General features: G+C 29.6%; 1 protein-coding gene across 4 annotated transcripts in view; it reads right to left on the bottom strand.

The window, feature by feature from the left end:
* Window positions 1-266: 266 nt before the first annotated feature.
* LOC145243507 (sprouty-related, EVH1 domain-containing protein 2-like) overlaps window positions 267-16,375 on the bottom strand; it is a 275,916-nt gene continuing 259,807 nt past the window's right edge. For all 4 annotated transcript variants that reach the window (XM_080106470.1, XM_080106472.1, XM_080106473.1 and 1 more), the window contains 2 exons: window positions 7,822-7,874; window positions 267-1,482 (listed from right to left, as the gene is read on the bottom strand). In XM_080106470.1, the coding sequence (XP_079962596.1) occupies window positions 601-1,482; window positions 7,822-7,874 (935 nt within the window). In that variant the 3' untranslated portion in view covers window positions 267-600. The remainder of the gene's footprint in view (window positions 1,483-7,821; window positions 7,875-16,375) is intronic.

Below are 16,375 nucleotides of genomic sequence, written 5' to 3'. Positions count from 1 at the left end.
AAAAACGGGGGACAGGCTTATGTGAAGTAAAAAGTTTTGTTTTTTTTCTTTCAAGAAGGAAAAAAATAAAATCATAACATTGTAAAAAAAATAAAATAATAATGATTAAAAAAAAAGAAAAATTTTTTCCCATTTATCAGTTTTCCTGCTTTCTTGGTTGTCTCCCCTTATCTTCATTCTTTTTTTTTTGTTTTGTTTTTTTTCTTTTTGTAAAAAGATTCAACCCCACCTCCCGCCCAACCCTGTTAAAAATAAAAACCAAACTGTTCCTTTTCTGTTATTATGTTTTTTGTTTTGTTTTTTGTTGTTTTTTTTTTTTCTTCCATCATCTTTCATAAAGCAATTCAGAGCCATTAATATTAAACTCTTTTGTGCTATTTTATTAATTTCCATTTGGTAATATTAATATTATTATTATTATTCTTTTTCTCTTCTTCACTCTCTCTCTCGCTCGCACTCTCTTTCTTTATATAGTTTTTAACAAACAACAATATGGCATATAAAGCAGCATCATCACCATTATCATCATCGCCGTTAACACGATGATCACAATGTATTAATACGTACAGTACTCCTTTTTTTGTTTTGTTTCTGTCTGGCTCAGCCAGCAAGGTGGCGCCCCCCACAACACCCGGACTTTTTACCACACATATGGCAGCTGAAGAGCGGCCAGTAGCACCAGATGCAAGGTAAGAGGAATGACAACACTGTCAACATTGTCCACTTTTTACAGTTAGTATCGTCCTGAAAATCACAAATGCACGTATGCGTAAACTCGCCCTCTGCATTCGACATGCAGTGATAGATGACGCCATTAGCGCACGTAACACAACTAACGTGCTCGATGCAGCTCTTTACACTATCAGGGGCGTACTCACAGCTTCCGCGAGAGTTATTGTCCAATGAGAAGGTATCTTGGCAGTATTTACATCGGGACATCCGGTTCAGTAACCTGTTTGATTGGTGGCTCCCCTTTTGGCGGTCTTTTTTCTTCTTACTCTTCTCGGGGAGTGGTGGCCCGTAATTTCGAATAACGGTACGTTTGAGATCGCTCGGTTTCTGACTTATTGTGTCGAGATTCGGATAATGGTAATCATGGTTCTTTGTTTTCGAAAATAATACGTACGAGTATTTTTCCGACATGCCCACATCCGATTCCAAAAGGCCAATTTCAGACTTCCCACTTATCGAGATGGGCTCGTCTTTTAGGCACTCATCTTTCCCAATACTACTCGTCTGAAGACTATCTGACTTGCTTAAGCTTTTTTCCTCGTTTGGTGATGATGACGTGGCTTTCGTACAAGTGTTATTATGTATATAGATGCGGTGCAGATAGTTCCTCGCATAGTTAGGGTGAATAAAATGCTCCTGTGTAGGTGACGAGACGGGGGAGGAACAAGGCGCGGGGCTACTGGTCGTCGTAGACGTAGTGCTTGCAGACTGGGAAGAGCTGTTTTTGCGCTCCAGCGGAAGATCAATGGGCTAGGTAAGAAAAAGAAAAGAAAAAAAATCAGTTAGCTTTATTTTTTAGTCTTTCAACAATTAAACAATTGAAAATCAAAGCAGATTCAATTATGTTAGAATTCTTCAAATTATATAATCTATAATATAAATCTCACCTGTTTGTTTAAATGTACGTATGTATGTATGCATGCCTAAAACTTTTGACAGAGGCAACAGATTTTCACAAGATCTGTATGATTTTGAAGCTCGCCCCTTCAGACAACAAATATCGAAAAATTGGCCAAAAACATCAATTCCTTCATCCTCAACTGGGCACTTTTCTACAGGGAGGGGTTGCTTTTTTTCGCCTATATTTTCGAAAGTCATCCCCTCTTTTCGATTGTCTAGCCTTAATTTAAACCTACGTCACTTCCGGCTAGGCGATTTTTTGCGTTCTTTTCCTCCTTTGTGGTTCGAGCCTACTTGCCTACTACGATTTTTAGTTTTTTAGTTTTGCTTAACCCACACCTCAAAACACCCAGGCAACGCCGGGCACCCAGGCTAGTTCTTCAATAAGAGAAGTTTTATTCAATATCGGAATTAATAGAATATGGGTTAGATCATAAGCATGTAAACAAATAGGAATCACATTCTAGACAAGTGAATGCCATCAGTAAAATTTAACAGATAATTTCGGTTTATTAGGAACTTATTAAATGTGATATTATGAATGTGAAAAAGTGAAAAAGCAAAAAACAAAAACAAAAAAAAACAGCAAAACGAAATATAAATTGCATTTTTTTTCCATGAAAAAAAAATGTATTCTTGCTAGTACTAAAAAAGTATAGTACTAAAAAAAGTATAGTACTAAAAAAGTATAGGACTAAAAAAAGTATAGTACTAAAAAAAGTATAGTACTAAAAAAAGTATAGTACTAAAAAAAGTATAGTACTAAAAAAGTATAGTACTAAAAAAAGTATAGTACTAAAAAAAGTATAGTACTAAAAAAAGTATAGTACTAAAAAAAGTATAGTACTAAAAAAGTATAGTACTAAAAAAGTATAGTACTAAAAAAAGTATAGTACTAAAAAAAGTATAGTACTAAAAAAAGTATAGTACTAAAAAAAGTATAGTACTAAAAAAGTATAGTACTAAAAAAGTATAGTACTAAAAAAGTATAGTACTAAAAAAGTATAGTACTAAAAAAGTATAGTACTAAAAAAGTATAGTACTAAAAAAAGTATAGTACTAAAAAAAGTATAGTACTAAAAAAGTAGAATACTAAAAAAGTATAATACTAAAAAAAGTATAGTACTAAAAAAAGTATAGTACTAAAAAAAGTATAGTACTAAAAAAGTATAGTACTAAAAAAAGTATAGTACTAAAAAAGTATAGTACTAAAAAAAGTATAGTACTAAAAAAGTATAGTACTAAAAAAGTATAATACTAAAAAATTATAGTACTAAAAAAAGTATAGTACTAAAAAAAGTATAGTACTAAAAAAAGTATAGTACTAAAAAAGTATAGTACTAAAAAAGTATAGTACTAAAAAAAGTATAGTACTAAAAAAAGTATAGTACTAAAAAAAGTATAGTACTAAAAAAAGTATAGTACTAAAAAAGTATAATACTAAAAAAAGTATAGTACTAAAAAAAGTATAGTACTAAAAAAGTATAGTACTAAAAAAGTATAGTACTAAAAAAAGTATAGTACTAAAAAAGTATAGTACTAAAAAAGTATAGTACTAAAAAAGTATAGTACTAAAAAAAGTATAGTACTAAAAAAGTATAGTACTAAAAAAGTATAGTACTAAAAAAGTATAGTACTAAAAAAGTATAGTACTAAAAAAGTATAGTACTAAAAAAGTATAGTACTAAAAAAGTATAGTACTAAAAAAAGTATAGTACTAAAAAAGTATAGTACTAAAAAAGTATAGTACTAAAAAAGTATAGTACTAAAAAAGTATAGTACTAAAAAAGTATAGTACTAAAAAAGTATAGTACTAAAAAAGTATAGTACTAAAAAAGTATAGTACTAAAAAAAGTATAGTACTAAAAAAGTATAGTACTAAAAAAGTAGAATACTAAAAAAAGTATAGTACTAAAAAAGTATAGTACTAAAAAAGTATAGTACTAAAAAAGTATAGTACTAAAAAAGTATAGTACTAAAAAAGTATAGTACTAAAAAAGTATAGTACTAAAAAAGTATAGTACTAAAAAAAGTATAGTACTAAAAAAGTATAGTACTAAAAAAGTATAGTACTAAAAAAGTATAGTACTAAAAAAGTATAGTACTAAAAAAGTATAGTACTAAAAAAGTATAGTACTAAAAAAGTATAGTACTAAAAAAGTATAGTACTAAAAAAGTAGAATACTAAAAAAAGTATAGTACTAAAAAAGTATAGTACTAAAAAAGTATAGTACTAAAAAAGTATAGTACTAAAAAAGTATAGTACTAAAAAAGTATAGTACTAAAAAAGTATAGTACTAAAAAAGTATAGTACTAAAAAAGTATAGTACTAAAAAAGTATAGTACTAAAAAAGTATAGTACTAAAAAAGTATAGTACTAAAAAAAGTATAGTACTAAAAAAGTATAGTACTAAAAAAGTAGAATACTAAAAAAGTATAGTACTAAAAAAGTATAGTACTAAAAAAGTATAGTACTAAAAAAGTATAGTACTAAAAAAGTATAGTACTAAAAAAGTAGAATACTAAAAAAGTATAGTACTAAAAAAGTATAGTACTAAAAAAGTATAGTACTAAAAAAGTATAGTACTAAAAAAGTAGAATACTAAAAAAGTATAGTACTAAAAAAGTAGAATACTAAAAAAGTATAGTACTAAAAAAGTAGAATACTAAAAAAGTATAGTACTAAAAAAGTATAGTACTAAAAAAAGTATAGTACTAAAAAAGTATAGTACTAAAAAAGTATAGTACTAAAAAAGTAGAATACTAAAAAAGTATAGTACTAAAAAAGTATAGTACTAAAAAAGTATAGTACTAAAAAAGTATAGTACTAAAAAAGTATAGTACTAAAAAAGTAGAATACTAAAAAAGTATAGTACTAAAAAAGTATAGTACTAAAAAAGTATAGTACTAAAAAAAGTATAGTACTAAAAAAAGTATAGTACTAAAAAAAGTATAGTACTAAAAAAGTATAGTACTAAAAAAAGTATAGTACTAAAAAAGTATAGTACTAAAAAAGTATAGTACTAAAAAAGTATAGTACTAAAAAAAGTATAGTACTAAAAAAGTATAGTACTAAAAAAGTATAGTACTAAAAAAGTATAGTACTAAAAAAGTAGAATACTAAAAAAAGTATAGTACTAAAAAAAGTATAGTACTAAAAAAGTAGAATACTAAAAAAGTATAGTACTAAAAAAGTATAGTACTAAAAAAGTATAGTACTAAAAAAGTATAGTACTAAAAAAGTATAGTACTAAAAAAGTAGAATACTAAAAAAGTATAGTACTAAAAAAGTAGAATACTAAAAAAGTATAGTACTAAAAAAGTAGAATACTAAAAAAGTATAGTACTAAAAAAGTATAGTACTAAAAAAAGTATAGTACTAAAAAAGTATAGTACTAAAAAAGTATAGTACTAAAAAAGTATAGTACTAAAAAAGTAGAATACTAAAAAAGTATAGTACTAAAAAAGTATAGTACTAAAAAAGTATAGTACTAAAAAAGTATAGTACTAAAAAAGTAGAATACTAAAAAAGTAGAATACTAAAAAAGTATAGTACTAAAAAAGTATAGTACTAAAAAAGTATAGTACTAAAAAAGTATAGTACTAAAAAAGTAGAATACTAAAAAAGTATAGTACTAAAAAAGTATAGTACTAAAAAAGTATAGTACTAAAAAAAGTATAGTACTAAAAAAAGTATAGTACTAAAAAAAGTATAGTACTAAAAAAGTATAGTACTAAAAAAAGTATAGTACTAAAAAAGTATAGTACTAAAAAAGTATAGTACTAAAAAAGTATAGTACTAAAAAAGTATAGTACTAAAAAAAGTATAGTACTAAAAAAGTATAGTACTAAAAAAGTATAGTACTAAAAAAGTATAGTACTAAAAAAGTAGAATACTAAAAAAAGTATAGTACTAAAAAAAGTATAGTACTAAAAAAGTATAGTACTAAAAAAAGTATAGTACTAAAAAAGTATAGTACTAAAAAAGTATAGTACTAAAAAAGTATAGTACTAAAAAAAGTATAGTACTAAAAAAGTATAGTACTAAAAAAGTATAGTACTAAAAAAGTATAGTACTAAAAAAGTATAGTACTAAAAAAGTAGAATACTAAAAAAGTATAGTACTAAAAAAGTATAGTACTAAAAAAGTATAGTACTAAAAAAAGTATAGTACTAAAAAAAGTATAGTACTAAAAAAAGTATAGTACTAAAAAAGTATAGTACTAAAAAAAGTATAGTACTAAAAAAAGTATAGTACTAAAAAAGTATAGTACTAAAAAAGTATAGTACTAAAAAAAGTATAGTACTAAAAAAGTAGAATACTAAAAAAGTATAGTACTAAAAAAAGTATAGTACTAAAAAAGTATAGTACTAAAAAAGTATAGTACTAAAAAAGTATAATACTAAAAAAAGTATAGTACTAAAAAAGTATAATACTAAAAAAAGTATAGTACTAAAAAAAGTATAGTACTAAAAAAAGTATAGTACTAAAAAAGTATAGTACTAAAAAAAGTATAGTACTAAAAAAGTATAGTACTAAAAAAGTATAGTACTAAAAAAGTATAGTACTAAAAAAGTATAGTACTAAAAAAGTATAGTACTAAAAAAGTATAATACTAAAAAAGTATAGTACTAAAAAAAGTATAGTACTAAAAAGTATAATACTAAAAAAAAGTGCATGTGGAGTTTGCATTACTTTTAACTAAATGTTTGACACTAGGATAACACTGGAGACATTGGCTACACACGTATACACATACATGTGAATGCCTTAGACACTACCCTCGAGTTGTCTCTCTGTACATGGGTTTGTCAAGATAACCTGGCATTAGAATACTTCCCTCTACAAGTAAACTGACCAAATATTCAAAATAATATTTGCATCGCAAATAAAACCCCTTCGATATGATTACCCTACCCAGGCTTATACAAGCATTGATGAACCTTCTCTAAGTGATGTTGCCTATAGTTACAAAACCAAGCTGGATACTCCACCAAACTAAATGAATTCTTATCCAGGAATCCAGTGAGACAAAAAGATCAAAAAAAAAAAAGAAAAAAAAGATTAACCATAGTATAATTAACTGGTCAATAAGTGAGAGGAAACTTAATATTACTAACTTCTTTACTAACTCAACGTTTGGGAGAACTGTAGTGGAATATTCGAATATCTATGCATCTCATATCGAGATCAAGTGTTAGCCCCAGGAAGGGGGCTCTTGATTTTTGAGAACTTTAACTGAAGTAAAATGAAACAAAAAAGTGATATATTAGAATAATTTGGAATGTTGATTAACTTATCTTTAGTATAATAATAGATATGTATTCTTATATGACAAGCAAGTTACACGAAAAACGTTAATGAACTTATATTTAGCATAATATGATATGACTGAAAATGCATAGTCTGAGTCAATTCAAAAGTGGGCAAGGGAGATAACTCTATTGATATTTTAGAGACCGTGAAAACTAACGACTTTGAGGCCTCTCTTATTTTCATCAAAAATCTTATTTTTAATTTTAATAAGAAAAAAAAAGAAAAATGCTTATACAGAATTCAACTTAATTAAAAAAAATAAACAAAAATACAGACAAACATACATGTCACCAAACGAAAGTATTATATTCAATAAATCATGTAAATGGATTCAGAAGGTTTTTTTTAACTTAAAAAAAAGAAGACAATTTTATGAGTAAGTGAGAGCTTGTGTTTTGATCCGCATTGTTGTTTTAAATAAAGGGAAACAACTCAAGTCGAGCTACCGAGATCAAAATTAACCTTGTAATAGGTACAAGTTACTATTAAAACTGATAAAAATCAAGTTGATCAATTTACATGATTTTTTGGAATATGACATTTTTGTTATGTAATGGGTACGGCATAACGATTTTTCTGTATTTTGTTTTTTTAAATTAGATTGAATTCAAATGTGATTATTGATAGGGTTAGATCAACAATGGAGTTATGATAATTTTAAAAGTTGATCAAATTGGGAAAATACAGTGTGAACCTTAGCGTTATGTGATGTGAGCCCTAGTAGCGATGAGATATAGACAATGACTTTTCATCTTTGGAGTAGCAAAATTTTTGTATATATTATATATATATATATATATATATATATATATATATATATATATATAAAAATTTGAGAAATACTTTGTGTAAGTTTAGAATAGCAAACTTACCTCAAAAACATCATCATCTTCCTCTAACGCCGGATTGGAAGGACCCACAGAGCCTGCAATGGAAAATAAACACTAAATGTGAGGAAAATGGTTAATATTTTTTTCTGTATCCCTAATCAGCATGGTGATTGGTAATAAAAATAAAATAATAAATTAAAAAAAAATAAAACATGGAAAAATAAAACAAAACAAAACAAAACTAAAAAACAACAAAACAAAATGATTAGAAAACAAAGCAAAAAAGAACAAAACAAAAAACAAGAAAAAAACAAAGAAAATAAAGAACAAAACAAAAAAACAAACAAACAAAACGGTTACACAAAAAACAAAATTTTTAGATAAGATTGATAGGTTGGATTATAAGTTATTTTGATTGCTATTTTCCAAATGTTTCATCAGCGACTGTTAAACTCCAACTTTCTTACAAACTTGAGATCCTTCTGGTCTCACTTAAAACTTGGTAATCCTTATTTCAAACTTGTGAACCTGGATGGAATCTCCAACTGAACCCATTATTTAATTCACAAGGGATAGATTGTTCTTATTCCATCAGCCATGATTGGGTAGAAGTGTTAATTTATGTCATCCATAATTACTGTCTGTAAAGATTGAACTTTCAACCTCAAAAAACCTCACTTGGAACTAATTATTAACCATTAAACCACAAATCCATGCAGACAATTCTAGTACAAATTTTGGGAGTTTTAAACTGAATCTTCTCTTGATGTTAAGTATTACTGCTTATTTCTATAAAATTACTTTTAATTTATTTAGCAAAGTTGAAAGGATGCACACACATACATATTGACGACTAATGCTTTTAAGATGAGTGGTCTTAACAATAACAATGCAAGGTGACGGTGTTCTAGTGGTTAACAACATGGAATGACAACCTGGCTGTTCCAAGTTCAAATCTAGTTCGCTTCACAAAAACCACTTTCAACCTTCACGTAAGTACCGATGTCTTTCTAGAAAGAATTCTGACTAGGAAAGATATTGAGGAAACCAATGCCAACAATATTTGGATTCATACGATATGATCATAAGCAATGACAAGTGTAAGTTCTGCCACACAGAAATAGAGTGTGTGAGTCACCTGACCTCCAACTGTGCAAGGTTCTGCTGGGGGTGGGGGCTACTCTGAAATGGGACACAATGGAGCGTGTAAATATCTCCACAGGACCATCTGTAAAAAGTTGAATATCAAATCCAACAGCAAGTCTCGGGAACATATACCAGAAAAAAACAGTTGGAAATAAGTCATACACCATCCACTGTGACCTACAGCTACGCACGTGACAAGAGAAATAAGCAACCATAGTAGAAGTTAGTGTCCCCAATGATGCTGGATTAAACAGAGCTTACAGGAAAAAGATAATGAAATACTAAGGTCTCATGAGATGCGACATGAAAAGAAACTGGAATCTTAGGAAGATCTTCATCATTCTAGTAATTACGAACAACTGGACTCATGAAAAAGAATTTTAAAAACTACCCGGCAAATATGCACGAGGAACAAAGTGCAAGAAAGATTCAAACAGTTGCCCTTAAAGAGACGATTAGAATCTTAAAAAGAACTCCCGGTTGGAATGTATGAGATTGCGGATGAATGTCTGGCATCCGACAGGCTGATTTTGCAGTCATAATTGAAAAGTGTGGAACTTATTGAGTTTTATCTCAATATTAAAAAATTAAAATTATGCAAACATTTTATTACGTACATACTTGTTAGGTTAAAATTCATCCAGTATTTTTGTTTTTATGAAATAAAATAAAATTCAATCACTAAACGATTTCTAGTCAATATTATGATGACTGTGTGCTGAATAAGGTTTCTTGATCTCGATATGAACAGAAAATGACATTTTTCCATTACGGTTTTTTTTTTCTTGTTTAAAAAGAATGCTTTATGAATTTGCATGATTTTTGGTGTACTGTGTTTTTTTAAACCTAACACATAAGTACATAATATAATTTTTGTGCCATTTTGTTTATTTTCTTTCTTTACGAGCAGTTTTTAATATTGGGACAAAACTGAATAAGTTCTGTTTTCATATTACTCGTTGCACGACTGATACTTCATTTTTTTAAATAATAAACTACAATTAATGCCAATAACACGGCACAGCAATAACAAATGAAAATTTGCTAGTTGGAATCAAAGTTTGATATGTCAGCTTAAATGTTATTTAGGTCCAACAAAATTCTGGGTTATAAAATCTTTATTAAAAAAAATTGAAAACAAAAAATAAATAACCAATTTTTAGCAGGTTTGTTTATTCAGATATAAAATAATTTTATGATTTTGTCCCAGAAAGTAAATAAAAGGTGATTTTTTAGAATAGTTAACAAAACATTTTTGTTTTGTTAACTATTCTGAAAAATCACCTTGGTTGACTCACCCACCTTGAGCCCCATTCACTGTCTTGTTGATGAGCCTTTCTATATTGTCATATAATGGAGACAACAGGTTTCTTTTCTTATCCTGCGCATATAATATATTTATGGGAGAGTGGCCGATTCAATTAATGACCTATACAAAAAAATGTTACCAAAGGCAAGCAAGTTACTTTTCCGCCGACCTGAATAGGTTTTTTTGTTTCTACTTATTTTAAAGTGTTTTTTTAATTTTTTTTTTCTACTTAAAAAGTAAAGGTAGTGTAAGGCCTGACGAGTTAGAAGAACGAAAAACAAAATGGTGGTCTCGCCAGAGCAATAGTCGAGCCTCAATAATCGCTATAAAATCGAGAATCAAAATACTGGTAGAACATTAGTTTTGCATGATTGGTGAAATTAATTAAATGTATTCCTATCAGTATTTTGATTAATTTTCGATTTTTGAGCGATTATCAAGGCTTTACTATAGCTTGCAGAATACCATCATGTTTTTTTCTTCTTCTAACTTGATAGGCATTATGCCCCCCCTTTTTAAAAGTAAAAAAAAAAAAAAAAAAAAAAAATTTAAAATAAGTTAAAACGCACAAAAAACTTATCTTAGTAGGTAGAAGAGTAACTAATCTTGCCTTTGGTCACATTTACTTGTTGTATGTTCATTTTTTTTTTTATTTCTTTGTTTTGTTGGCTATTTCGGAAAAATCATCAAATAACAATTTGAGGGGTTGCATAACATGTATATATTGGCAAAAATTGTTGAATTTCAATGTCGATCTTGGTAGGAGTCAACCAGTAACCACGAAGAACAAATAGAACAAATTGAATCGACCACTCTCCCATAAATATATTATATGTGCAGGATAAGAAAAGAAACCTGTTGTCTTCATTATATGACAATAGAAAGGCCCATCAACAAGACAGTGAATGGGGCTGAAGGTGGGTGACTCACACTCACTGAGCCAACCAAGACGGTAAAATCAAAAGACTATTACCACCATAGGTCAACCTTGACAGGAGCCCGATCCATGACAGCACACTAGTGTTATTTATTTCATCTCATTATATATTTTATATCAGTTGTCATCGGTTGTTGTCCAGGATTCAATTTAATTAAAAATACAAAATCTTCATAACGTACGTACTCGACACGTAATGGCATATCCCAACAATCACGTAAATTGATTAAGTAGTTTTTTTTTTTAAATAGAAAATTTATTTCAGAAAAAAAAAAAGAAAAGATTTTGTAGTAAATTGTATCCATTACAAGACTGATTTTAACCTAGGTGGTTCGAACTAAGTTGTTTCCTTTTGTTTAGCAACATAGCGGATCAAAACAAGAACTCTCGCTTACTCGATTTTTTTTTTTTTAATAAGTTAGAAAAGAACTACTTGATCAATTTACGTGAATTTTGAATATGATATTTTCGTTCGGTGAAGAAGCGTATGTACATTATAAAGATTTTTTTATTATTTATTTATTTTTAATTAGGTTGAATTCTGGACAAGCACCGGTTCGTCCAATCAATGCCGGCTTCAAAACAAGAAGGGCAGTAATCCTGACAGGGCAGACAAACTGGAAAGAAGACAAGGTAGAAGTGGACAGAGTAAATCGTCTCATTTCTCTGCTCACTTCCTGTCAGTGATGGCTGTCGTGGTTCAAAAGTTCAATTTAAAAAGCAAGAAAGTGTGTGGGTGTGTGTCATTTTGCATTAAACGGGTAGTGTGCGTGTGCGAGAAAGAGATTGCATCTGGCTGGCCTAAATAACGAGGTATAACTGCAACATTCACGAAGAAGAGGAAGACGACCCCGTAGGAAAGAAATGACGAAAGAGAGGCTGGGCCGCATAGGCGCCCACTTCCAACCCGAAACTTCGCCTGCTGATAACAATTTTTCTAAACTTTTTTATTTCGTTCTGGTTAACTCAGATTCCAAATAAACTTACAAACTTTCATTTCAATTGTACTATATAGATCGTCAGAATAACTCTACTATTTCGCTTGATTTTCAGTTTTTCGCCTACATTTTCAATTAAATTGGTTGGTCTACAATTGTACTGAAATAAAATTCTAATTTAGGCAAATCAGAAGAACAGGTGACTCGAAGTCCGCAGCAAACAGTGACAGATAAAAAAAAAAGTTTTTTTTTTTTTTTTTTAGAAAAGCAAAATAAGTAGAAAGAAATCTATATTCTATGAAGTATATTTATAATTAAAAACAATGAAACAATAACATTTTATTTATTATTTTCTGCAAAATATTTTTTTTTATCTGACACTGTTTGCTGCGGAGTTCGTCGCCTGTTCGGATCAACTTAAACTTTTGGACACAAACTTTAATAAAGAAATTAACGAATTTAACATACTAATCGCTTGATTTAAGAGTTACAATTTAATCGAAAAGAAAAATATGACCGCGACGGACAAATTATTTAGATTTTATAGAATTTAAAAAAAAAGTAGAATGAAATAAATCAAACGTTTAAATAAACATTAGGAAAGAAAATTAACTACTTCGAATCGATTTCATGCAACATCTAGGGAAATATTTAAATGAAATTTATTCTAACGGTCTCTATAGTACAATTTGACCAACTTTTCACACACTTTTTTCGAGCATCAAAAAAATTTGTTATAACTTGTTTTTACATTTTTATTTGGCTGACAAAATTAAAACAAGTCATTTTGATGCGCGAAAAACTTGATAAGAAACTGACAAATTATATTTAATAGAATATTTTTAACATGAAACTTTTTAACATGGAAAAAAATAGGATAGTGGGCGTTAACTTAGACGGAAGAGGACACTGGCTACTTTAAGTCACTTGTATGTACTTTCATATATTCACACACACACACACACACACACACGTGTGTGTGCGTGCGTGTACGACTGTGTGTGTCGTAAGTTTGTAATTTCTTTTCCGCTATTTAGGTGCTTTTGTAAACTTGCTTTCTATTGGCTATTAATTCTCAGCCGATATAAATGCTCAGTTTTCATTGGTTATTTCAATTGTACATTCATGCCATATACATAAGAGAACTTTTATTGTTGTGTTTAATAAATTATTACATTTACGAAATAAGTTTTGAGTGGTTTTTAAAACCAATGAAGTTTATTTAAATAATAATAATAATAACAACAACAACACCACTGACACGAATAATGATGATCATCCTCCAAAAATAATATAAAAAAAATCACTATCATTAAGATCGTTGTCGTCGTCATTCCCTCCACCCTAAATAGATTAAAAAATTCCATTCCTACACAAAATAAAAGTATGATTTGTGTAGCAGAGAAATGGACATGCTTTTAAAGCATTGCTTTATATGCATAATCAAAGTTTACACTGGTTCTTTAATAGGTGCTTGTACAGAACTCTCCCTCCTTTAAATAAAACAAAAAATAAAGAAAAATCTCGATGATGTACGTATGATGTGATGGAAAGAAAATAATCGTACACCAAAAAAATCTCATAAATCGATCAAGTAGTTTTATTTTTAAATAAGAAAATGATTTTATGGCTACACCACAAGCGACGATCTCGCGTTGCCATCTTGAAAACATTCTGAAAAGTAAGGGAGATAACTCCAAATAATTCAAACTTTTGCGAGGTTTTAAAAAGCAATGGGGGTGACATTGAAAACATTTAAATTCGCTTAAAAATGATTTTCTTTATAAAAATAAAACTACTTGAATAAATTTACGTAATTTTTGGTGTACAATATTTTCTTTTCATCCGTATATCATACAGATTAAAAAAAAAAATTTTCTTTTCTTTTTTTCGTATAGGTTAACTCTGGAAAGTCCCCTTTAATACTAGCTGTACTACGCGACTTTTCCTAGGATTCCAATTAAGAAAATAAAACAGTTTTAAAAAGTGTGTATAGAATATTTCTTTTACAAATTCTTCAGCCACATTAATAAAAAAAAAAAAAAAAAAAATCAACTAAATCCTTCCAATTACACAACTTTTTGCAAATGATTCAATATAATCGAAAAAATAAAAAAAATGAAAAGTAATTAATACTCGACTATTTGACCTAATTTCAGTATCATTTTTCGAACAACTTGAAAGTGGTGACTTTTCTCTACGCCGCCCCTGTAATTTGGTCCCTTGTAAATGAATATTTTTTAACCCAAAGTTTTAAAAGAAAACACACGCCATCAATTAATCCTGAAATATCCGTTTCAACTTTTATAATAAAATAATAGCCAGCAAACTCTAGCAAAAAATTTGAATTGTTTGAAGTTATCATTCTTGTCCACTAGAGAGCGTCCTATATCTTTACAAAGCAACAATTCACCTACACATTTGAACCAGGGCGTCTCTCACTAGTTTAAATGTAATGCGAACAGACATCTCAACGTTCAACTCCCTACAGTCCTCTGTTAAACACGATCCCAACTAGTAGCCCCTTATGTTGCAAGTGGCAATGTGCCGTGTTTGGGGGTGAAAAAGTAAAAAAAAATAAAATAAAAAATAAGTCAGTGTCTTAATCACCAGAAAAACAGACCAAACGATCTGCACCTGTAAATTTGTTTTATAAGTGGATTGTGCAGGACAAGGCTTGAAGTCTTTATCAAGTAAGTAATCCATCTACTGCTCTACCAAGGCTTGAAATTTACTGCACTATTTTACCCATGAAAGGGATGCATTAGTCCAGACAGAAGTTAAACACGACCAGCTGATGTCAATCCTTGTTATCATGACACCAATCGCACGCGCATGCACACACACACACACACACACACACACACTTATTTCAAATAGCTGTGAAACTAAATTCAGTCAACAGTTAGGACTCGTGCTATTATCTATCCTCAATGCAAACTAAAAAAAAAAAAAATGATAATGCTTGTATATGTTTACATTTACATTAATGCCTGCTGAAAGCACTGAATTTTTTATGAAGAGCTCTGTCTTGCACAAAGTGGCAACTATTTATTTCCTTACTAGAAAACTCAACTCACAAGTGATTACTCACTCCTGAAAGTATCCTATACCTCCACATTTGCTCATACGCGGATTATTGTTGCCACATTTAGGCTTGCACTTCTACCACTAGTCTCCTCCTCTTAAACAGGACCCCCCAAAAAGTCTCAAATCTAATAGACCCCACATTATCAACCAAGCTCCAACCTCTGTCCCATCGCCACAATGTTACATCCCTGTGCCTGTTTTACAAGTACTCTAATGGAATAGGCTTTGATGAACTCTTAGCACTTGTTCCCCCTCAACGTACATATTCAGGACCAACTAGACACGCAACAAAAGCCCACCCCTTCACTGTTGAGTTCACTAGATGATGGAAAGCCTTCAACTTTAATAGTTTCTGTCCTCGGACTGCCAGAGTTTGGAATTCCTTCCATGTTTCCAACTTCTCTGCATACTGACCTGCAAAAGTTGAAATGTAATGTGAAAAGATATTTTGTTACTCACTCCCCACAATCGCCGGTTAGACATGATCCCAAATAATAGCATCTTACGTTCAAGTGACAATATGCCTTATTTGAGGTGAAAAAGAGACTACTACTACTACTACTACTACTACTGATGATAATGATGATGATGATAATAATAATAATAATAATAATAATAATAAAAATAATATGGAAGCTGAAGAAAATCAAAATAATGCCTATAATAGTTAGGAGCACTAGTAACAATCCCGAAAAACTGAAAAAAAGAATGGGAGAAATTGGAATCAAAGGAATGACTGGAAAAATACAACGAACAGCAATCATGAAAACAGCTGAAATATTAAGAAAACCCCTTGAATGTGGAAACTAACACACAGGAGCAACAAGTGCGGGCCAGACAAAATGCTGCAAAGGCAAAACATGAAACACTACATGGAACCAAGAACACTGAAACCGCATATCTATAAGTTCTCTAACCCAACCCTATCCCCATTGCCACATCACTGCCCCCTCCCCCCCAAAAAAGAGCGACACCAAATAACCAAGTAGAATCAAGGAGGAAGGAAATACTGATAAACTGACCAGACCTCAGTTGAATAAGTGCAAAAAGAACTCGGACCTTGGGGAGGCTATTGCTACTCAAATCCCAGCAAAGACCAATAGCTGCTGCCAACGAGAATCAATAGCAAGCAGCTGTTGCGATAATGCAAATTTATTTGCAAATAGTATTGAAAGA

This window comes from Euprymna scolopes, chromosome 22, assembly GCF_053919585.1.
Source record: "Euprymna scolopes isolate OS-2025 chromosome 22, ASM5391958v1, whole genome shotgun sequence".
NCBI classification, from domain to species: domain Eukaryota; kingdom Metazoa; phylum Mollusca; class Cephalopoda; order Sepiida; family Sepiolidae; genus Euprymna; species Euprymna scolopes.
This window is presented reverse-complemented; position numbering and strand designations above follow the sequence as displayed.